This window comes from Polyergus mexicanus, unplaced genomic scaffold, assembly GCF_030449975.1.
Source record: "Polyergus mexicanus isolate NDT 795.1 unplaced genomic scaffold, iyPolMexi1.0 SCAF_11, whole genome shotgun sequence".
Lineage (NCBI taxonomy): Eukaryota > Metazoa > Arthropoda > Insecta > Hymenoptera > Formicidae > Polyergus > Polyergus mexicanus.
The window spans coordinates 5,242,458-5,268,293 of NW_027223331.1; the positions used below are offsets into that span (position 1 = coordinate 5,242,458).

At 32.9% G+C, this 25,836-nt stretch overlaps 1 protein-coding gene across 5 annotated transcripts in view; it reads right to left on the minus strand.

Moving 5' to 3' along the window:
* LOC138937445 (janus kinase and microtubule-interacting protein 3-like) overlaps window positions 1-10,964 on the minus strand; it is a 36,889-nt gene extending 25,925 nt beyond the window's left edge. For all 5 annotated transcript variants that reach the window (XM_070303749.1, XM_070303750.1, XM_070303751.1 and 2 more), the window contains exons 1-6: window positions 10,841-10,964; window positions 9,925-10,114; window positions 9,088-9,369; window positions 8,576-8,858; window positions 5,826-5,939; window positions 3,165-3,254 (exon numbers count right to left, since the gene is read on the minus strand). In XM_070303749.1, the coding sequence (XP_070159850.1) occupies window positions 3,165-3,254; window positions 5,826-5,939; window positions 8,576-8,858; window positions 9,088-9,369; window positions 9,925-10,109 (954 nt within the window). In that variant the 5' untranslated portion in view covers window positions 10,110-10,114; window positions 10,841-10,964. The remainder of the gene's footprint in view (window positions 1-3,164; window positions 3,255-5,825; window positions 5,940-8,575; window positions 8,859-9,087; window positions 9,370-9,924; window positions 10,115-10,840) is intronic.
* Window positions 10,965-25,836: the final 14,872 nt, after the last annotated feature.

Sequence of the window (25,836 nt, forward strand, 5' to 3'; positions counted from 1 at the left end):
AAAAATAAAAAGGCATATTATGAAAACATTAATTTGCCAAACTCGAAGGGAGGTTCATTTGTGGACCCATGTTCATAAGAAATAAAAATCTTATTTCGACCTCTAGAATACGCTCTTAAAGTTTAGTGCATCATTTCAGATACGCTCTGTATACGCTCATCTCTCTTTTTGTCTCTCCCCAACTACCTCTGTCCCTCCCTTCCTCTTTCTCTCTCCCTCACCTCTCTCTTACTCTCTTGTACTCTCCCACCCCCTCCCTCCATCTTCCTCTCCCTCTCTTCATCCCGCTCCCCTCCCCACCCTCCATCCCCTTCCACCTTCTCACTCTTCCCATTCCCTACCCCTCTCTCTCCCTCTTCCTCTTTCTTCTTTCTCTCCACTCTCTCGCTCTCTCTCTTTCTCCTCTCTCTCCTCCTCTCTCTTCCTCTCTCCCCATCCCTCTCTCCACTGATCCCTCTCCCCTTTTCCCCCTCTCTCCCTCTCCCTCCCTCAATCTTTCCCTTTCAACCTACCATCTATCTCTCTCTTTATGTTATAGATATAAGGATCCCATAGTTTGTCAACAATAAATTAACCATTTATTATATATATAAAAACATCTTGTATTGTGTGTATGATACATGCAATATTTGCAACTAATGTTTACAATATTCTACAAGTATTATTGCACAAGTGTGTACATACATAAATGTACACATGCGAACACACGCGCCGCACGCACGCACGCACGCACGCACGCACGCACACGCACTCACGCACGCACGCACGCACGCACGCATGCACGCACACGCACTCACGCACGCACGCACGCACGCACGCACACGCACACACGCACACGCACACACGCACACACGCACGTACATGCGCATATATCTATGTATGCATGTATATGTATACAGAATGTCCCAGACCTACCACCAAACTACCTGCTAATAGCAGATTCTTGAGATCATTGAATGACAATTTTTCCTCAACAAAATTGAGACACAATAATTTCCGTGTCATAAAGAAGGACTTTTTGCAAACTGAACTTTATAGGAAGTTAAAACTACATTTATTACTTAATTTCAGATAGAACTTACTTTAAGAGAGAGAGAGAGAGAGAGAGAGAGAGAGAGAGAGAGAGAGAGAGAGAATTTTAATATAAGCAATCTAATAAAAGGAACTTCGGGAGCGAATAATAGTATCCGTATGATCTACATCTACAAAAATATAGAACGCGACATAATAAATTAAATGTCATAGATAACATGCATAACAATTAATTGAAACTGACAAACAATAATTTACAAAATAAATAAAAATAAAATTGAAAACAGTGCGCAAACGTTTCAATCCTCAACTGGACTCTTTTCAGTACAATTAATAATACTAAGTTAGAGATTAAAATTGATAACTGTCAACGTAAATTATAAAAAGTTAGTTGTTGAATGGTGTTAAGTCCCTCCAAAGGCTTCTCGATGAAATAATAATCCTTTAACCCACGCAAAAAGCTCTACCAAAAACTTACGGCTGAGAATGTGACTGATGACAAAGAGCCGCCTAAAAAATTAATTGCAATGAGAGGATAATTAATATCGCGTAAAAAACATAAATTAACATGACTTAATGGAGGGTCAACAATGAGAGTAAATTCGAAAACAAAATCGCTTAAACAATAACGCTGAACCGTCACATTCGATGATGTATCTTAAACTGCTGTGCGGCCGGAGAACACAAATAATATGTAGCAAATGAGAGCAACGAGGCAAAACAAATCATAATGTAAAGAAATATATATTTTGAAGCGACTAAATTAACTTTTTTAATTTTTCTATGATCGAGAAATAGAAAGGATTGAGTAATTCCGTGTCCCTCTGCAGATTCAAGATACATTTCTGTTTTTTTATTTGTAGTATCTCTGACGTGAATCTCCTGTGATAGCGCGGTTTATTGTCTAGAATCAAACCAAAAGACTATTAAAAATTCGTATTAACGAACATCGCAACCATATCAATAGATCTGATCCGCAAATCTCCGTAATCACAAACCATAGGATTGAGGAAAATCATGATTTTGCATGGGATAAAATAAAGATTCTAGTCTCTAGATAATGAACCGTGCTATCACAAGAGATTCACGTCAGAGATGCTACAAATAAAAAAACAGAAATGTAGCTTGAATCTCTCTGCAGAGGGACACGAAATTAATCAATTCTTCCTATTTCCCAATCATAGAAAAATTAAAAAAGTTAATTTAATCGCTTTAAAATATATATTTGTTTACATTTTGCTTTGTTTTGTCTCGTTGCTCTCATTCGCTATACATTAATTGTGTTCTCCGTCCGCACAGCAGTTTAAGATACATCATCGAATGTGACGGTTCAGCGTTATTGTTTAAGCGTTCGATTTTACTCCCGTTGTTGATCCTCCATTGGTAAGTCATGTTAATTTATGTTTTTTTACGCAATATTATCCCCCCATTGCAATTAATTTTTTAGACGGCTCTTTGTCATCAGTTACATTCTCAGCCGTAAGTTTTTGGTAGAGCTTTGCGTGGGTTAAAAGATTATTATTTCATCGAGAAGCCTTTGAAGGGACTTAACACCACTCAACAACTAACTTTTTATAATTTACGTTGACAGTTATCAATTTTAATTTCTAACTTAATATTATTATAATAATTTTATTATAAACGCTTGCGCTTCTGATACTATTTTCAATTTTATTTTAATTTATTTTGTAAATTATTGTTTGTCGGTTTCAATTAATTGTTATGTATGTTATTTATGCCATTTAATTTATTATATCGCGTTCTATATTTCTGTAACTCATACGGACATTATTAATCGCTCCCAAAGCCCTTTTTATTAGATTGTTTTAATTTAAGGCTTAATTACAAAGATACATGTTGAAAAAGAAACTTGTAAAAAATAATGACTTCTCTCAATATTTTCGCTGAGGAAAAATCATCTCCAAATAATCTCAAGAATCTACTATTAGCAAGTAGTGCGGTAGATCTGGGACACTCTGTATAGATATATGCGCGTGCGCAATATTTTCCGTTTATGAAACACAAGTATTCGGAATATCTTGTACATCACTAGAAATCTTATATTTCAATCTCACCCTACGTGCATACATTATTTTTTTTGAATAGAAACGCCAATAAATATAGTTACTCACCGTATTGTGCTCCCTTGGCACCGACTTTCGTCGTTTTAAGAGTTTCGACATCTTCTCAATCTCTCGGCTCTTGCTTCGCAGTTCGTCCATCTGCAAAAATTCGCAAAACTCGTTTGAATGCGGCAGATTTCTTGCGCGGCTACGTGTGGCGAAAGTTGCAATGAGAAAAATTAACATAGCCGGTGATCATGAGGAAGAATGGGATACACGGCAATGATGAAGAGAAGGGGCAATGATTGGTCCCTTTCGTACCGCTTTCGAGCTCTCACCATGTCTCATCCCATCATGTAAGCCAGGCTTGTTAGGCCTCAGGGGCCTTTTGCTTTTACGAACCTTATCTACATAAGTAAAATGAGAAAAACACCACATTATCAGCCACGCGCTTCCATCTCTTAAACTTAAACGTTCGCACGTATACGCACATGCGTTTCGTTCCGGTGACACAAATCGCACGATTTCGGAACAATGAATTATTACGGGAAGTATTAAATTAAAGATTATCATGATTGTATGAATTATGACCTAAGCTTGTGGCAGCTATATAAGTGAGTAGAAAAAGCATTTCTTCGATATTCAAAATGGCTTTTTATTATTGTTCATAATTATCATACTCTATCCAAAACAATTAATTTTAAAACTTGCGAATTTTGTTGATTTTTAAAAAGTCGTATCTCAAAAGGCAATTTTTCTAGATGCGTTTAAAAGATTAAAGATTTGATCCTTTTTTAAGTGGCTAGAGTAACAGAGTTAACTAGAGTTTTTTTCGCCGCGTCAAGCTGTGTTTTTTCAAGATCATAATTAGATTGTGCAAAAATTTCACAAAAATTTCACAACTTTTTGGCCTTTCGCGGAAAAAATTATCCTTGTATTTTGCAAAGTTTTGGCTAATTATAAGTACCGTCAGCATCCGCAATTTCCGATTTTCACAAAAAAATAATTTAATGGGAAAAATATCATCCTAGTTACCTTAAAAAATCGAGGCTTCCCCCTTTAAAACGTATCCAGAAAAATTGTTCTACGATCCACCAAAACTGAGATACAGCCTTTTAAAAATAAAGAAATTTGCAACTTTTAATGTAATCTAATAATTTTTAATAGTGTATAACATAATATCGCTCATAATTATTATAATAACAATCGCACTCTGTTGATGAATCATTTAATTATTATTGTTAAAATATGAGAAAATATTTTCTTTCATTCTATTGTGTGCGTATGTAGCATGTGTTTTCAATTCTGATCCCTGAAAGATTCTATTACAGTTTATATACTTTTATAATGATTATTGTCTGGTATTTAAATTAATTTTCATTAAGATTTCATTGAGCAAATAAAGTTCATGAATCTACTTTATCTTTGTTTAGTCGCTCCATATACGAAACCAGCTCAATCTCTTTTCGTTACAATCTTCGGCATTTGGCTCGTCGCCAAGAGATGTGGTGATTGTATGAGCTCGCATCGGCAATGCGGCAGGCAATTTCGTCAAACATCAATGTAATACGATTTCAATGTAGTAAATGTAGTATGTTAGGAAGCGGGAAGTCTCTCTTATGCATTTCAAGGCTCCACACGCGAATAAGCATTTTGAAGTAAATATAGAGTCTGATGTAAGATAAGCAAACAAGCGACAAAAATTTTTTCGGAATAATTTAAAATAAATTGTTGGGAGTAGATATCATTTCTATGCCGATTTGATCATAATTGGCAATATGGCTCATTTACAAGCAAAAATGCAAGATAAAATTATACTAGAAATAATTTTGAAAAGTATTGACAAAAAATAACCCTTTATGATTCATGATAAAAACATAATAATATTAGATATTTTGTTTTTATTTTGACTTATAATTTAGATACTCTATCTATTTTTCTGCATTTATATACATATGGTATAGTAATTACATTTAATTATTATACGTAAATTAATATCGCATTTGTATGATAAATTTGCAATATTCTTCTTACATTATACTTTGTCCCTGATATAGTTCAATCAACAAAGTGAAATAAATAAAGAAAAAACATGAGTTTACACTTTTATATAAATATTTATCCGTTTTACATAAGATATAGTAAAAGATTGGTTAAAAGTTGATAGTTGGTAACTTTCACATCGCGACAATAAAAGGATTAAATTTGAAAGTCTGTTATTTTTATATTTCGAGAAAATAATATATAATTTCCCGTATCCGTATCCGCATATAAACGGCCCTGCAATTTGCAAACTGTTGAATCATACAAAAATTCCAGAGCCCAAGAATAGCGTGAGAAAATCGTGACCATTTTAGGTAATTTCACGGCAAAGGTATTCATTTTTTTCGTCGATGTTCTACACTATACCATACATGTTCACCGTATCGGTAAAACTTTTGTCCGTACAAACCATTAGATCGGACTGTTGCATTCTGGACAGACTCTTTTCTAGTTAGTGTAGACTAATACCGCAGGGTACAATTTTTTAATAAGCTTTGAATAGTCTCATCGCGCTGACGCTCGTGTTTCAAAAGGATATTTTTACATGCCTGAAAAATAGGTTGCTCGCAGAATGAAATTACTGCTTTTGCTTCGAGCAACATTATAATCATATAATTATCAGGAATTATCAAATTGTTTAGCGATAGCGCTATCGATACTTCCGATATTTAAACATTATGCACTTACCATTTTTATAGTTTCGTTGCGAAGCGATTTTCGTAATGCGGAAAACTCTGTTTCATGATTCTCTCGTTGAACTCGTATCTCAACAATACGAGTCTTTTCGGCATTTAGAGCGATCTAAATATAAAAATAAGATAATTATTTATATTTACATCAACGGACGCCTCGCCGATGATCTTGACCTTCATATATGTTGTAAGAGTGTAAGAGCGAGATCTGTTGATTAATATTCACTTTATTTTATTTGGCGCTTTTATATTGTTTTTAAGATATTTAACGAAAAAGATTTACTGAATAAAACGTAATTTTCTGATACTATATACATTTAATAGAGCGTACTCTTAGCAGATTTATTTATTTTAATATAGCAAATAAAATGTGTGGGCGGAGGAGGAGCGAAGCCCTTTCTGAATTCTCTGATATTACATTAAAATTAGGTTTGGGTTAGATTAAAATTTTTTAGAGTGGGAATGCGAGGAGAGAGACCGGAATCCGTCCCTCGCCCACGCGTAAAAGTCATAACTTTTTGTATTTTTATAATTTTAATAAAAGATCTAATTCTCCAACTTTCTATTCGAAATTTTTATCATTCTACATACTTAATAATTAAAAATAGAAAACACAAATATTAAAACGAATATCTTTTTAAGTATAGTAATATATTTTAAAGTGATTCTGATAGTGGATATAATTTACACATAATATCAAAAAATGATATTATTGAATAATGTAGATACTCGGCATACATTGTAAACAAATATCTGATACAAATAGTTTGTATAAATGACACTTATTAAGGCTGCGTTCGGAAATATCACCCATGTGCACACGAGTCGTTTTATCTTTGTTTAACTTTTGGTACATAACAAAGATAGAACGTGTGCATACGGGTGATGTTTCCGAACGCAGCCTAAGTGTATAGGTATATAAGTGTTTATTAAATACATATTTAATATTATCTATTAAATGGTATCAAAAAATTACGTTTAGTAAATCTTTTTCGTTAAATATCTCAAAAACTATACAAGACCGCCAAATAAAAAAAAGTGAATATTAATCAATAACCTCACCTTTACAACATATATGAAGATCAAGATCATCGGCGGAGCGTCCGTTGATATAAATAATCATCAAAAATAATTCTTAAACAAAAAGTAATTCTAAAATATTGGGTTGAGTAAAAAATCATTGCGTATTTTTGCAACAGATAGCATTAGTTCAGTTTTGGCAGTGTTAGAGTCATTCACACATATGTTTGTCATATATCGTTTAACAGCTGACGGTTTAAGCTTCATTCTAAAAAAAAAATTGAGCGATTTGGTTGAGTTTTGGAGATTTTACAACAAGTTGAAGATGGAAGACCAAACTGTGCATTTTCGCTATATTTTACTGTTTTACTTCCGTAAAGGGAAGAACGCGCGTCAAGCTTGTGAAAAATTGCGTAAAGTTTACGGTGACGATGCTCTACAAGAACGTCAGTGCCAAAACTGGTTCAAGAAATTCCGCGCTGGTGATTTTGATCTCAAAGATGCTCCTCGGTCAGGAAGGCCCACCGAGGTTGATGACGACAAAATAAAGGCATTGATCAAGTCAAACCCACGTTACACGACACGAAAGATTGCAGAAACATTGAAGATCAGTCAAAAAAGTGTTCACGTCCACCTAAAGAAGCTGGGATACGTAAGCAAGCTCGATATTTGGATTCCTCATGAACTCAAAAAAGTTCATTTGACGGCGCGTATAAACATCTGCGATATGCTCATGAAACGTGAAGAAAACGATCCTTTTTTGAAACGAATGATAACTGGTGATGAGAAGTGGATTGTTTACAACAATGTGGAACGCAAACGGTCTTGGTCCCGACGTGATGATTCGCCTCAAACGACTTCAAAAGCAGAACTTCATCAGAGGAAGGTTATGCTCTCAGTGTGGTGGGATTGGAAGGGTGTGGTGTTTTTTGAGCTGCTACCAAGGAACCGAACAATCAATTCGGATGTGTACTGTCGGCAATTGGACAGTTTGAACGAATCTGTCATCCAGAAACGTCCGGAGCTCGTCAATCGTAAAGGAGTTGTGTTCCATCACGACAACGCGAGACCACGCACATCTTTGGCGACCCGTCAAAAATTATTGGAGCTTGGATGGGATGTGTTGCCCCACCCAGCATACTCGCCTGATCTTGCGCCGTCAGACTTCCACTTGTTTCGCTCTCTTCAAAACTCCTTGCGTGGAATAACGTTAAATTCAGATGAGGCGGTAAATCAGCACATTGTTCAGTTTTTCGCCAATAAAGACAGGTCTTTCTACGAACGGGGAATTATGAAGCTCACCGAAAGATGGCAAAAAGTCATCGAACAAAACGGAAAATATATCATTGATTGATCTTTGTTCTTTATATAAATAAATGACTTTGAAAAACATACAAAAAATACGCAATGACTTTTTACTCAACCTAATAAAAAGTGAAATATGAAAGAAGATATAATTTAATATATTGTAAACGTAATAAAGATTAATAAGAAATCTTAAAAAAGATATTTGTTTTATTAAAATAATTTATTTGATGTTAAAAAATAAGATTATTTTTAGTAAAAATAAATTTTTATCTAATTAAATTTTTTTAGAAAGAAAAGTAAAGAAAAGTAAACTTCAAATTTACCAATAAAAATTAAAAACATTGTAGATTTTTTCATATCTGCCCTGACATAATGTAACAATTTTAAGTTTAAGAGTTTAATGCAGAATTTTCTTACACGCAATTTTTCTTCGAGTTTTTCGTTTTCGGCATGAAGAGTTCGTATTTCTGCTTCTAAACGACGTACGTCGTTGTAGGAAGAAATACTGTTAGTATTACGAGTGGTGTTCGTTCGTGATTTCATAAATTGCTTTTCGAATTTCCGTATCGTATTCTCAGCTTCGGCTAAGTTTTTCCTGAGAGTCGATAGTTCACGTTTGTGATTTTCGTCTTTCACGGAATCCGATTTGAATGATGGCAATGGCGACGGCAATGACAACGGTGGCACAAAATGAGCGATTCTGAATAAAAATATTGCTTTCAGCATTTTTATTTAGCATTTATAATTAAATAATCTTCATGGTTTAATTCTAAGTTATAAATTGATTATTCAATTATTTTGATACAAATATCAAGATTTGTAAATCAAAAATAACTATTAGATAAATAAAAAATAAAAAATTTAAGATATAGAGATATTTAGCTTCACTCTAGAGTCTAGACAAATTATAATACTCAAGATGTATCTACCTGTTCTTCAGCTCGGTTATGATGGGTTGATACTTGGACGCCTCGGCGATTCTAGCTTCCCTGAGGACAGCTTCAAACTCCCTTTTGGCAATCTTTGCTGCCCTCCGCTCTTCATGTAACTCCGTTCGCACGTTCGCCAGATCTTCGCGTAGCCTTCGCGCTCCCTCCTCTAGCCATTGTATCGTTTTCCTCAATCTAGAGGCATCGCTTCTTTCTGTTTCGCAAGATCGTGATGTTTTTGCGTCCTGCGAGTTCACTGGTATAGTCCGATACAATTTTTTCCTGAAACGTGGCAATAATGAAATTTTTGTCTTCTATATCTTCAGCTTTTTTTCGCTGAGTATCTCACTGAGAGATAAAAATTAAATTATGCTCTAAAGTGTGTATTATGATTGAGTGTGTGTATCACAATTCGAAATAATACTTATTGATTGATGAAACCAAGTTTATATCTTTTCTCGTCTTTTCAAATAAATTACAAAATTCGGCTGAAATTCGGCATTATTTAAAAAATATTGTACTGATCGCTAAAGTCAATATATTTTGCTTATGCAATAATGTTTAACATAGAGCATAAAAACATTTTCCAATTTTTAAAAGTTTATTAAAGATTTATTATATCAAATTTTCTAAAATATGAAAATATTCAAATGATAAATTTCCCTTTCTTGCATAATCAAAACTTTTCTTTTCATTTCATTTCATTTAAATATATATAATAAAAAATTTTTTTAGCTATATTATCATTGATTTTTTGCTAATACACTAATAACTGAACATAAGAAGCATTTCTTATAATACGCGTGAAATTTTTTTAATTCTGATAAATATTCTTACAAATCGGAATTGCACGGCTCATTGCATCGCTGCGTTTTCTTAGGGATTTCCGAGTTCGTTGTCAGAGATTCTAATCGTCTTCGTTTTCTTACACCTTCCGTGGGTGCAAGAAGATTAATTTCAGTCGTCGTTGATTTGTTCGTGTTTGTCAGCTTGACGGTATGTCCCTCTGAGGAGCTTGCCATCGTCGCTAAAACCGTAAGTATTTATAAACTTGTTCAAGCATATATATGTATACATATACACGCATATACGCACATGCACACACAAACATACACACGTACACATACACACAAAGAGTAGACCAACAAAATGTTTCTACTTCACTTATTTTGCAATTTGTGACTTATTATTGACTTACAACATTAACGACATTAACTTGTATGAAAAAAAGCGAAATATGACATTTTTATTTTCAAAGGGGATACTTAACCATGATAAATTCAATCATGATATTTCATACTTTTCACTGGGAATAGCTTCCCCTTCAAAAATCTTAAATAGCAATAGGAATCTCAAGCATATTATTTTAAAGATCTTTTATTTCTTACTGCGTGAAAATATAGATACTATTTTTAAAATAAAGCTGTAAATTTAGAATAAGTTTAAAATAAAGCTTCTTATATCTTTTTTTTATTTTATATAGGGTGTCGCAGATCAAGTACGTCTCCTTTTAAGTAAAGATTAAGATATTTTAAATATTTTAGAGATTTGTGCAACGAAATAGTATCAAAAATTTTGCATAAGCAAAATAATCTTTAGTTTAAAGTTTCACATTACAAGAGACTTCGTATTATGTTTAAAAGAAAGTCTTTTAAAGAGATTGATAAAATAAGAAATGTCTTACTCATTTCAGCTTACGACCGCAACCAGCTTAAAGTCATTGAAGAATGAAAATCACGATGAATAAACTTACCGTTTTCGTAAGAACGTAAGAATATCTTGACCGACCTGTCGCAAACTCGCAAGATATATTGAATCCGATACGGGCGGTGAAAGAGACTCTCCTCACAAGAGATACCGTCGCCAACTAAAAGAGGCCGAGATCCTAAGTTACACCACAGCTTGTAATCGCTATATATGTCAACTACGTCATCTCATCTCTTTGGCTTTATTTAGCTCTCATCTCTCCCGTTTCTTCACCATTCACCTACGCTAAGTTTGACTACTTATTCGAGTCTTGACTTTTATTCGCATAGACTTCGTATTGATCATGTATCAGGTCATTATTGATAATGTATCTTTATCAGAAAAAAAGATTTATCACATTTTAGTGTATTAAACTAATTCGTCAATAATTTAATGTAAACTAATTCGTAAGAAATTGATAATAGAACATCTGCATAAAAGATTGATTTCCGAAGTTTTACACATCAAAAAGCAGAAAAATAGTTTCAATTTACAGACAGATACCGAATGTCTCCCCGAAACATACTCTACTGTACTCGATAAATTCTCCAAAATATAACCGACTCAATTAACTTTAAGTGTAATTTGTACATAATTCCATACCGTCTAAATTTAAATTTTAACAAAATGTAAAAAACGCATATCTTTAATTTATTATTCTGATTCGATTTCCGTTATACATTTTATTTTGATTTTAACCGACTTTATTTATAATGTTTACGTAGGATTTCTTATTTTGTATTGAGTTACTGTCTATATTTATTTTTTATTCTTTGTTTGTTTTTAACCAACTTGACAAGATGTTTTTACCGTATCTATTTATTTGTACCGTGTAACTATTCCACATGTCGATGTTATTATTTATTTATTTATTTAATTTAACTAACTCTAATATCGAACTAATTGACCTTTCATTTATTTGCGCCGTTAATTGCTACCTGACAACTGTCTCAGTATATCATTAAAAGTCGTAGTGTCTAATTAGAATTCTCCGCTGATCACCTCTCGCTATGTTGCCTGAACACTCGTGTGCGTGTAAGTAATCCTATAATTTCATATGTGCTCACATCACCAGCCACATAAACCGCTTATATATTAGAGACATTTGGAAATGTGACGTACAGATTTTCTGGTACATTCGAAGAAAATTTTCGGCGACAGCAATGCGTATAGACACACCGGTTTTAAACTGTCTTACACTTTTTTTATTTATTGAATATTAATGTTTAATTTATTGTCTGACTTTATATATAATGTGTCTAGACACACCAATTTTATTTTATATTTATTTGTAATTTTAATTTTCTGACTTATATACAATATAATGCGAACCGTTTAGGAACTTGCGAATTAAACTAGTACGCCGAGGATGGCTCCAAAAGAGCCGAAACGTCCGAACTTTATACTAATTCGTTTTTTAAAAATAAACTTATTGCGCCCGAATACCTGCGTTTGGCTCATATTTTGCCATTTGTTACTCTTCCAGATTATTATCTATTCCACAAAAAAACCTCACAAAAGTAAAAAAAAATATGCCAAGTATATAAAAAAATTCCAACTTGTACGTAAAAAAGTTTAATATTCACCCTTAAAAAATAACTTTTAAAAAAAATTTTCCATGAAAAATAATTTTCATAAAAAATAAAAAAATAAAAAATGATTTTCCTCTAAAAAATAACTCAAAGATAAAAATCTTTAAAAAATCAAAAATCAAAACTAAGTATGAAATAAAGTTAACTAACCAAGTACATAGAAGCAGTTCAGTTTGTAATTTGAAATAGTATTTGTGTGATAAAATCAGTCTTGCATTTATAGAAATACTATAGATTTTCTCGAGAAAATTAAAATGCACTTTATTTTTATAGAATTACGCTATTATATCCTTCCCAAATAAATATTATATATAATATATAAAATAGCAATTATAATTACAATTATATTGCGGATTTTATTACAAATAATACATCCTAAAACTACTTAACCCTTAATGCAATAACGTCGATCACATCCATCACCAATTTTGAGTTTAAAAGTGCTCCGTGCCAAACTGATCATAAGCTTTACCAGATAGACCTTAAACGAAAAGGATTAAAATTAATATGACATACAAAAACTTGGCGTGCCCGAATCGCATTATAAGTCATTTATTTTTATTAATATATTGATAATGATTTCTGATAATTAACATATTGATAATAATTTCTGATAATCTTTTAGAAATTTTTATTTCAGATCGGGCACGCCAAGCATTTGTATGTCACTTTAATTTTAATCCTTTTCGTTCCAGGTCTATCTGGTAAAGCTTATGATTAATTTCAAAACAATTCGATCAGTTTGGCACGGGGCACTTTTAAACTCGAAATTGGTGAACGACGTGATCGACGTTATTGCATTAAGGATTAAGTAGTTTTATGATGTACCATTTGTAATAAAATCCGCAATATAATTGTGCTATTTTATATATTATATATAATATTTATTTGGAGGGGACATAATAGCGTAATTCTATAAAAATAAAGTGCATTTTAATTTTCTCGAGAAAATCTATAATATTTCTATAAATGCAAGACTGATTTTATCAAACAAATACTATTTCAAATTACAAACTGAACTGCTTCTATGTACTTGGTTAGTTAACTTTATTTAATACTTAGTTTTAATTTTTGATTTTTTAAAGGTTTTTATCTTTTAGAGTTATTTTTTAGAGGAAAATCATTTTTTATTTTTTTATTTTTTATGAAAATTATTTTTCATGGAAAATTTTTTTTAAAATTATTCTTTAAGGGTAAATATTAAACTTTTTTTACGTACAAGTTGATATTTTTTTATATACTTGACATATTTGTTTTACCTTTGTGAGGTTTTTGTTGGGTTTTTAGAGTTTGACTTTATTGTAACATACAGTTTTGTAGGAAGGATTCTTGAAAACAGAATTTAAGAGTAATGTAAGTCGAACGCGTCTTGATCGATACGTGATTTGATCTCGAGAGAGCAAGGACGCGCGGTGCTCCGTTTGCCGGTTTTCGCATGTCCCTCTCCTTACGCATGTGCAGAGCCTTGATTGCCACTTGGCGTTTGCTACATACATTTACACATATACACGCACACATTATACACACTCATCACACATACAGATTATAATTCTTTCCTCAACACTCCCTCTTATAATCTATATGTGTCTTGTTTCATACATTTATTTATTAGTTTATAATTCCTTTATGCCAATTAATTCGCGTAACATTAGAAATTTTTGTTTTCCTAAGGGTTTTGTAAGAATATCCGCTTCTTGAATATTAAAATTGACGTGCTGTAATTGAATTTCTTTATTCTTATACTTTTCTGTAATAAAATAAAATTTGATGTCTATATGCTTACTTCTCTGGTGAACATCAGGATTTTTAATAAGTCGAATCGCACTTTGATTGTCGATTCTAAGTTCAAGTACTTTAATTGTCTCTCGTGTTAATTCTGATATCAACCTATGCGTCCATATTATTTCTTTAGTCGCTTCGCATGCCGCCACGAACTCTGCTTCGGTCATTGAAAAAGATATTGTTTTTTGTTTTTTCGATCCCCATATTACTGGAGCACTTCCGAGTTTTACAATATATCCGCTCATTGACCTCCGTGTTTGCATGCCACCCGCAAAATCCGCGTTTCTATAGGTGATTATATTTTTCCAATTGTTTCCTGTTTTATACATTATACCATAATTAACAGTTCCTTTTAAATATTTAACTATTTGCTTGACTGCATTTCAATGCGCTTTGCAAGGATTTTTTACAAATTGACTAGCCGTTATCACCGCAAATGCAATATCGGCTTGCACTAAAAATAATAAACTACTAATCGCCTCTCTATATAGCACACTCATATTATTATCGCTCGCTCGCTTAAACAGTGATATATTTTGATTATTATTCGCAGGTATAGTTACACTATTAAACTTATCTATTACGTGATTAATACATTTAGTACTTTTTAACGAAATAGCGCCGCTTTTGTATGTCTTTATCTCTATTCCTAGAAATGGGTTTACTTCAAGTATTTTAATTTCGAATTCTCAGGCAAGTATTTCTAGAATTTCGCTGATTCTAATTTCATTGTTTGACACAATTAGTCCGTCATCTACGTAAATTACTATAAAGGTCTTATCTTTACTTTTTGTACTTACAAACGCACATGGATGGACATTAGTTGCTATTATTTCGATCTTTTTTAAGCAGTCTGTAAATGTAACGTTCCAACAGCGCGGTGCCTGCTTTAGTCCATATAAACTTTTGTTTAACTTACATACGCGTTCTGTTCCATCGTCGTGATCTTCTGGTTGTTGCATATAGATTTTCTCATCCAGCTTACCGTTAAGAAAAGCAGTTTTAACGTCAAACTGCCTCAACTTTAAGTTTTCCGCCGCTGCCATGGCTAAGACTGCTCGAATGGGGTTGTATTTTGTCACCGGACTGAATGTTTCATGGAAATCCATTCCTTTTCATTTGTTACGTCCAGACTCGAAAAAGGATGAGTCGATGGAAGGGCGCAACAACTATCTTAATTATCCCGAAATCAGACGCCTTGCGGCGTAAGAATCGGGTCGAACGAACTCTTAGGTCTGAAAGCCAGGTAAACGACCGTTCGGGTCGCTATTACGCTGTTTATTCAGACGTTCGCTCGGTGGTCCCTTTTCGGTCAGGGAATTTAATCCCTTTTACGCAGGATGGGACCTAGTGCGATCTTCGTACTGGGAACGAGAGAGGGGTTAAGAATTGTTTAATTAGTTAAATAAAATATAATTTTATTCATTAGAAAAATAAAAGGTTCGAATACATGATATATACTGGATGGCCCATTTTAATCCATCCAGTCAAATATCTCAAAAACCAAGCCCGGAAGAGAAAAATATTTCAAACAAAAGTTGTGTGGCTTCAAGGAGGCCATAAGATGGTGACAATGATTTGACCTTGGAAAATCATTTGAAGGTCATGTAAAGGTCAACTTTAAAATCTAAAATAGAAACCCCCATTTTTTATTTAGTATTCTTATAGCTGACATCGAGAGCTTTCCAAAACACTATAATAAAGTATTATTTCATTAAGTACTTTTTGAGTTATTTTATATTTTAATTTGACATATTTTGATATAAAAAATTAAATATCTCGTAAAATATTTAGTTTTTGATAATCTTACCGTAATACTTCTATGTACAGAATAATGAGACAAATTAATTAATATAAAAAAAAATTGTTTTTAAGAAAATTATTTACAATGTATTTTTTAAAATAATTATTTGTTTTTTTAGCACTAATTAATTTGTCTTATTATTCTGTACATAGAAGTATTACGGTAAAATTATCAAAAACTGAATATTTTATGAGATATTTAATTTTTTATATCAAAATATGTCAGATTAAAATATAAAATAACTCAAAAAGTACTTAATGAAAAAATACTTTATTATAGTGTTTTGGAAAGCTCTCGATGTCAGTTACAAGAATACTAAATAAAAAATGGGGGTTTCCATTTAAGATTTTAAAGTTGACCTTCACATGACCTTCAAATGATTTTCCAAGGTCAAATCATTGTCACCTTATCTTATGGCCCCCTTGAAGCCACACAACTTTTGTTTGAAACATTTTTCTCTTCCGGGCTTGGTTTTTGAGATATTCGACTGGATGGATTAAAATGGGCCACCCAGTATATATTTGTAGAAAGTGATAACATTTATCGTGTGAGTGTGAGTGTTTGTGTGTGGTTGAGCTTATTGCTCCACGGGTGTTACAATGGTTCGGGGGACATCAGCCAGATTAAGTTGGAAAAGGCTCTATCGTTAAGATTAGAATTCTGGCTGGTAAATACAATATCTTCTATTATCTTTCAAAAAAAATTAAATAAAAACATAGTGTAAAAGTAGGTCAGTGAGGAAATAGGTTATTGAACGAAGGAGATATGGAGATCTTTAAATTGTGTTAATCTTGGTAGGACGATACTGCTTCCAAGCAGTGTTGTTCTCGGGGACGCTTTTTTCGCGCATGCGCAGCGCAGCGGTAGAGAAATCCAGCGACGGCGTATATAGTTAATATGTAGTGTGCACAAAAGGTCAATTAGGCGCGAAAGTTTTGGCGGATTCCAAAGGAGGTTAAGCATAGGCTAGGTAAATAATAATAAATAGATATTATTTTTTTATTAGTATGGAGGATAAAAACAAAAAAGGAGCCATTAAGAAAGAAAGACGTTTTGTTAATGCGTGGCTAGATGAAGATAATTTTAAAGGATGGTTGGCTCCCCATCCAACTGAAAATAAAGCTTTTTGCAATTTATGCAATACTACCATCAGATGTAGCAAAACAAATTTAATACGGCATTCGCAAAGGGCCAAACATATAGAACAAGTAAATCTTCAAAGCCCCGATCATAATAATAACAATGGTCTGCATAGTGATAAAGTTAAACGCGCGGAAATAAAATTAGCAGCATTTTTTTTGGAACATAATATTGCTTTTTATATTGCGGATCATTTAATTCCTTTATTTTTAACATTATCTCAATAGAGGTTCCATAGCACCCTTTTTCTTATAAACGTGACACATACCTAAAGATCACATTTAATGCGCATGCGCGAAAAAAGCGTCCCCAGGAACAACACTGCTTCCAAGTCAAGAAGCTCATCGATAAATTCTTGGATTGCCTTGTCTATGTAATCCAATTCAGGAGACTGAGGAGAGGGAGGGAGAGAATTATCGAGGATCACTGTTGAAAGTGAAGAGAATGATCGCGGGGAAGGGGGTAGGTTTGGAGAAGGCAAGGAAGAATATTCAGGGGAGTAGGAGGGGGAAAAATAGGGAGGAAACTTGGAATAATGAGGTCGCTAGAATGTCTGTAGGTGCAAAATCGTAATAGAGATTGTTAATTCTATTAATTATTCTAACAATTCTATTCGCTTTGATTAAATTATGGTTGATTTTAGCCATATATTGGTTAACTATCCTAATCGTTTTTGAGTCTGCTTGCGCGAACGCCCTCCGAGTCCTGCGATAAACCGATGTATGTATTTGGCTCGCGAATGAAATCGCTTGATCGAAATACGCAAGGTGATCTTTTTCACTATAGAGAATTATAAGTGATGATTCCTAGTTGGAATTCGCGTAAAGAAAAATTGGTAGCGACTTACTCTTTTTAAGTAGAAGACGGACGGGCAGCTTAACTCGGAGATTGTCGTTCGTGGTCGAGAGAGATGCCGTTGAACAAGACGTGCCGGACTGATTCGTTAACCGGGTGACTCTGATGAAAAACTGAGAGAGAGGAGTCTCGCGGGCTCCCTTCTTATAGTTCGTCGATTGGTCGAAGGTGAACATTTTCCGATGGATCTTTGCACACGTGATTTTGAGGTGAATAGCAAAGGTCTATGATTTCTATCGATGATGATGCGGTTATTTTGTTAGATATTTCGTAAGGTGATTTCATCGTCTCTTCGCTGTTTATTTGTTCTTTCGCTGGAAAATCTATATATGGAATATCTATTGATCGGCCTAATTTCTTCTTGTTTTTCTCGCGGTTACTCATAGATATACAATATTTACTGATAAATGATGAAATGTTTAAAGTTTAAAATGTTATGTGGTGCAAGATGTTCTATTTACCGAAAGACTTATTTTTATTGTCAATCGACGATCCTTGCCGCAATTTCGCGGAAGGAAAGAATCGTGGAGTCGGTAGGACGTAACACATTGTTGGTATCCTTTTGTTACAATTCTGGCCTTGTAACGATCTGTTGTTCCATCCGTCTTAGTCTTAATTTTGAAGATCCATTTATTGGACAGAACCCGTGATCCAGGTGGGCAGGTCGTTAAACTCCAGGTTTTGTTTTTCCTGTGTGCCTCCATTTCTTCGTCCATAGCCTCGTTCCACATTTTTGCACTTGGTCCTTGAACTGCATCCCTGTAACTTAAAAAGGTTCATCTCCCTCTGCAACTTATAAGTAATTATTAAAAGAACCTGCAACATTAATATATCTAGCAGGAGATTTCAGGTTTGATTTATCTCGCAACATATATATATATATATATATATATATATATATATATATATATATATATTCGTTGCTTGCTGTCTAGATTTTTGTCCTTCTCTTGGTTCGTGTAGTTGTTTTGCTTATTCTTCAGAAGTGTCAGAGTTGGTTGATTCTTCTTCGATTTCATAGAAGTTGCTGGATCCGTTACTTTCTCTCTCTTCTTTTTCTTCAGTTTGATTTTCTTCCGTTTCTTTTAAGTTTTCTTTATTTCCGTCTTCCTCTGATTTTTCTGAAGTCTCTCCGTATACATCGATCCAAATTGCAGTTTTTTCCTTATTTTCCTTTTCCTTTTGGCTTTTGCATTTTTCTGATTCTTCTTCGAACACAACATCTCGCTGTGTATCTACTTTATTTTGGCTGGGATATCAAACTCTGTAGCCTTTTGTTTCGTCTCCATACTCTACATGTACTCCCTCGGTTGTTTTTGAATCCTATTTCAATCTTTTTTGTTTAGAAATATGTACATATACTTTTGTGCCGAATACCTTGAGATGTCTTATGCTTGCCTCCTTTCCATGCCACAGTTCATACGGAGATTGTTTAATTTCTGTTTTCTAGCACGATTTAATACATATGCTGCTGTATTAACAGCTTCTCGGGTACTTGTTTTGCTAGCATCATTGACCTAGCTGCTTCTACTGAGTTCTATTCTCTTTCTCAGCTCGGCCATTCTGTTCGGGTGTATAAGCAACTATCCGTTCGTGACGAATTGCTAGTCTTTCGGTCTCTTCCTTCATCTTCCTGTTGATGAATTCTAATCCGTCGTCTGTTCTTAATGTCTGCAGCTTTCCTCCTGTTCCTGTTTCTAAACTTATTCTGTATTTTCTGAAGAATTCTGGAACCTCCGATTTATTTTTCAAAAAATATACCTTTCTGTACTTAGAGTAATCATCATTGAAGAGAGGAAAATACCTTGAATTTCTAATCAATGTTTCCTTCATGGGGCCATACAGATCTGCATGGATCAACTCCCCTACTTCTGTTGTCCTGCTTTTGCTCGTTGAGTTTTTCAATCAGTGCATTTTTCCTGTTACGCATGCTTTACATGAAAATTTGCTTACTTGTTCTGTTGCTTTTATTCCTTCGTGACTGAGCACTTGTTTGACATCCTTAATGTTTAAATATCGTTCGTGCCATTTTTGTAGGGAGTTGTTTCCTTTGCCCTTCTTCTAACATAAGAGCCTCTTCAGTCAATACTTTCTATATTTTCAATTTGTAGAGATTGCCTTCCTTCTCTCCGACCATAATCGTACGTTCGCCGGATTGTATTACACAGTGTTTCTTATTTTCTGTGACTGTGTATCTTCGATTTGTTATTGCTCCATATGATACGAGATTGTATTTGACCTTTGGAATAAACTGTACGTTAGACAAGTGTTTATTTTCTTCCCAGCTCTTATCTGTGTGGACTCGTATAGGAATTTCGCCAACTCCGTACGAAAGAAGGTGATTGCCATCTCCTATCTTGAATTTCTTCGGTTTTTCAAACTCTACATAATTTACCAGCCATGTCCTGTTCGAGGTCATGCTCCTGAGTCCAAATACCACTCTTCTTCATCAGTTTCCTCGTTATTACTTTCTTCTTCTCCTATTACAGCCTCGCTTTTTTTTCTGCCTTTTCATTTTTTTGACTCTTGCTTCTGCATTCTCTTTTCCAGTGCCCTTTCTTTCCGCATTTAAAGCATTCTCCGGTCCTGCGTTTTGGCTTAATTTGCTTATTAACCCTGCTTCTTTGACCTCTTCGTGCTTTCGCTGTTAGAGCGCTATCGGTAGTTTTATCCTGTATGTTTGTCCTGGCTTCCTCTATCATTAATCTTGACGTCAAATTTGCCAACGTTCTTTGTTCTTCATTTAAAGATTCCCATATGTATGCAAAATGATTCAGGCTTGAAGGCAGTGTTAGCAAGATTTTTGTTATTATCATGCTTTCCGTCACCAGTTCTCCCAGTGTCCTTAATCTGTGGCTAATATCTTCTATTTTTGCTATGTGGGAGAGATATCATTCTGCGGAACCTTTGTTAGCGCAAAGCATTTTGCCTGCAGCATGTGCTCGCTAGTAGCGTTTTTGCCTTCATATACAGACACGAGTTTGTCCCACATCTCTTTAGCATTTTCACAATTTACTAAGTGCAATATTGATTGCTCACTTACATTCAATATTAAGAGTTTCTGAGCTGTACTATCCTGTTTTTACCCATGTTTTTAGCTTCTTTTGGTATTCTATTAACTATGCTTGATTTTCTTCTCTGGGCCTCTCCAGTTTGGTCGCGTGGTCTTGCACCACGTCCCATGCTTCTTCAGAAGCCAGAAGAATTTTTATTTGGAATTTCTACATGTTCCAATCTTGCTCTCCTTTTAACTTATTTATTTTCTCATTCTGCCGCTCCATGTTTCCTTTTGTGTCCTTGAGGTATTCCTCGCACTGTTTGCACGTGGCCGGCTAAAACTTCTGTTCTATTTTTCACGTTTTATTCAGATACTACGGCCCATAACCTGTTGTGTTTTTAGAGTTTGACTTTATTACTACATACAGTTTTGTAGGAAGGATTCTTGAGAACAGAATTTAAAAGTAATGTAAGTCGAACACGTCTTGATCGATACGTGGTCTGATCTCGAGAGAGCGAGGATCGCGCGATGCTCCGTTTGCCGGTTTTCGCATGTCCCTCTCCTTACGCATGCGCAGAGCCTTGATTGCCACGCTTGGCGCTTGCTATTGTACATACATTTACATATATACACGCATACATTATACACACTCATCACACATATAGATTATAATTCTGTCCTCAACAGTTTTTTTGTTGGGATCTCACTGTTTTTTGTAAAAATTTAAAATTTGACATTTTTCCTGCAAAATATAAAGTACTACATTATGCAGTATTTATATGGATGTGATTTTTTTTTAAATTTATTTAATAGAAAGGAAATTCTTTTTTAAAAGGAATTATATAAACAGTATATATTTACAAAGCTTATACCATATTGAATATAAGCATTGAATACAAGATTATAAATAATCTTAAGTATCAATTACTTATCTATCTTATTTTTATAGATAATTTTAATACAGAAGTTAAACTGTATACAAACCTTATAATCAATAATAACAATATAAAATATATAAGTGAATAAATATCAAAATATAGAAAGCAATAGGAAGGAAATTGTTTTTATTACGAAGAAAATGGACTGGTTTATGATTCATACATTTAATATAATTATGACACAAGTTCATTTTATTGAATAAACTCATACATTTTAACAGTATATAATTCCTTCTGAAATGTATTCTGATAAATGATATAACCAAAAGAGATCAAATATTTTTTGCATTTATTGATTTATTAAATATGTTTATATATGGCGGAATAGTGCAACACAAGAAGAAAAGTAATAAAGTGGTTAATAGTCACTAAGAAAATCGCGGGATAATGCAAGGAAAAGAAGTGATTTTTTCTAATCAATATTATATTAAGCAAAGTTACATTATATTAGCAAAACTGAGTGAATGTTTACATTTGAGTGAATCTGTGAATTGTTGAAAAATTATTATGAAAAATTTTGGCTGACCATGTTTTCGAAAACGATAAGTTAATAATTATACTCGCAAACGCGCATTCGTATATAATGTTTATTTAATTTTACATAAATGTAACTAATCCATAATAAATATTTTTAAGTTAACATAAATATGGCTAAACAATGAGTTTATATTAATAGCAAAATAAATCTTGTGAGAATTCTACCAAAAATATCATAAAAACAACAGCACTAAATACACATTTTTAATTGGCATAAAGAATAATGAAATGATAAAATCATACTTCTATAATCTACAAACATTTTGTGGATCTGGAATTATTCGTAACTTTTAGTTTTGGAAATGTGTGAATCTTTATTTAGATTTTATATATAAATGTAATCAATGAGTAATTAATATTTTTAGATCATTTACAAATAGCTAAGCAATGAGTTGCATGTTATGTTAAATACAGGGTTGGGAAGTTACTTGTAACGTCGTTACCGTTACGGTTACTTTTTTTCGATAACAATCGTTACTTTTTTCTGTTTGTAACGGTAACGGTAATGTCGTTACATATTTACAGTAACGGTAACGAATTAGCCGTTACTTTCATCGTTATTTTTTGGTTCTTTATTATCTTATATCTATTCAATAGATGTATTTTTTGAAAAATATTTTGTAGCCCTCTATCATAGGCTGCATTCCGATAGTCACTGCCAGTACTGGAAATCTATAGTAACGTAAATTATAGATTTTATAATACTGATAGCGAATATTGGAATACACTCTTAATAATATCAATATTTCTCTTATCAATATTTAAAAACAATGTTCGATAAAAATTTTCGACAAATTTGAAATTTGTAAATTACAATTTAAATTCCTATAAAGATAAGTGTATTAAAAAGTAAAGATATTAACATAAAAAATTAGAATCATTAAATAAGTTTAATATAAAAAACACTTGCTATATAGAGACTAATTTAGAGTTTTTATTTGTAACATAGATTATTACATTTAATATTGATTATTAAATAATTTCATAATCTAATAGCTTATTTTAGCATTACAAAAAAACAAAAACATAACGAAAAAGTAACGAACCGTTACTTTCCAAGTAACGGTAACGGTAACGCATTACTTTTTAAAATCAGTAACGAGTAACGGTAATGAGTTACTTTTTACAAAAAATAACGGTAACGATAACGCGTTACTTTTATAGAGTAACGTTCCCAACCTTGGTTAAATAACAAAACAAATTTTGTGGGAATTTTATCAAAAATATTACATAGACAGTTGAATTGAAAGTGTCAGAATTAGAGCCTAAAATAGAAATGTTAAGCATTAGTCAAAGAAGAGAAATAAGATAATAATTTTGTTTATAAATTATATAATAAAGGTTATTTATTTTCTTAGACTAAATTTTCTAGGGACAAGACTTATTGTTAATCTATTTAACTTTTTTTGACATAATGATTGAACTTATTTTTTAAAATAATAAAAGACGTGGAAATTGATGATTTATTCGGATAGAGCTGCCTTTTGCAATATGATGTTATCGGAGAGCATTAGAATATCTGTCATCGACAAAAAGTAGTTCAAATTTGAATCAAAATGAGGAAGAAGAATTGATTAGTGATACTAAATTGCAGATTTTATTAGAAGATCATATAAATGTTTATAATAATTTGGCAGCTGCGTTGATTTTTGATAGACTTCTCACAAGATTTATATTGCTATATTAATATAAACTCATTGCTTTTAGCCATAAGTTAACCTAAAAATATTAATTCTGCATTAATTACATTTATATATAAAGTACAAATAAACATTCCCAGACAGCACAAAACATCCTCAGGATCATCCTGAATATGTCCAAGACGGTTCAGGATATTTGTAGGATATTTTAAGATATTATTATAAATATATTTATAAAAGTTTAACATGCATACATAATTATTTTTAGTTGTGTCGGCTATTTTATATAATTTAGAAATCTTAAGTATTATAATAAGTATTAATGTCCTATAAATGTCCACTGGATAACCCCTGGATGTCTGTAGGATATATCTGCCCTGTCTATTATATTGGATGTCTTTTGGATTTCCAGAGGACATATACATGTGCAATTAATTGTTAACGTTAATTTCGTTTAATATTAATAATTGAATTGATGCGCACATTTTCAGATATCCAAAATTATTATTTATTTAATATTTCATGAGAAATGTTACTGTTCGCAACATTCTAAAAACTTTACAAACAATAGTATTTAACCGCTAGTTCGTTTGTTTACCGCTATGCGACACGCGAACTCGTATTTGAGATTTGGTCATGAGAATTATATAAAGCTTGCAAAGAGCAACTGACAGGAAATTACAAATGTAATTATTTTCTATCAGTTCAATTTCTGATGCAATCCCAACATAGGGAATTCAGATATTGGATTGTTTAGAAAATATTACACAATTCAAACCCGGGAGCCAAACCTAAAATATTCATGTACAGCACGAAAGCCTCAAATATTAAAGAACGGTGAACTATTTTTAATATTAGATTTTTAATATTGGCAGTAAATAACAAAACATAATTTTAATTTATATTTAAATTTTAAAATTTGCTCCTTGAAACATACGAAAAATATCCCTAACATATCCTATAAAAATCCTTAGGATGTTCCACAGGATCTCCCTGGATTCTCCAGAGGTTAATATATGGCTATCATTTACTCTTCCTCAGGACATCCAGAGGAGATCTGAGGATTACAATGGGATATCCTGAGGATATCCTACATGTATGTCCTGGATGCCCTTTGGACGTCCTAAGGACATCCTTGTGCTGTCTGGGTTATATACATGAATGCGCATTCGCGCGTATAATTACCAGCTTATCGTTATTGAAAACATGGCCAGCCACAATCTCTACATATTCCTTCGATTTATTCATAATCATTTTCCAATAATGTATTATTCAATCAATTATAACAAATATGTTCAGTTTTATTAATGTAACCAAACTTTGCTCGATATGACATCGATTAAAAAAAATCACTTCTCTTCCTTACACCTTACACTACATATACCACTTTACTCTTGTACGGCCGTGGACACGATTGACATTTAAGTTCGAAATCCTGCTAAACGGATTGAGTACTTAATTCGGCGTTTAGATATCTTGACATAATATTAATTAACGAATATTTTGATATTAGTAACTATCGAGCACCTAATTATTTAATAAGACTTTACTCTCGTGTAGTGGTGGATGCGACCGATATTTAAGTATGAAATTCTGCCAAACGGATCGAGCACTTAATTCGGCGTTTAGATAACTCGACATAATATTAATTAATGAATATTTTGATACCAGTAACTATCGAGCACTTAATTATTTAATAGAGCTTTATTCTTGTGAG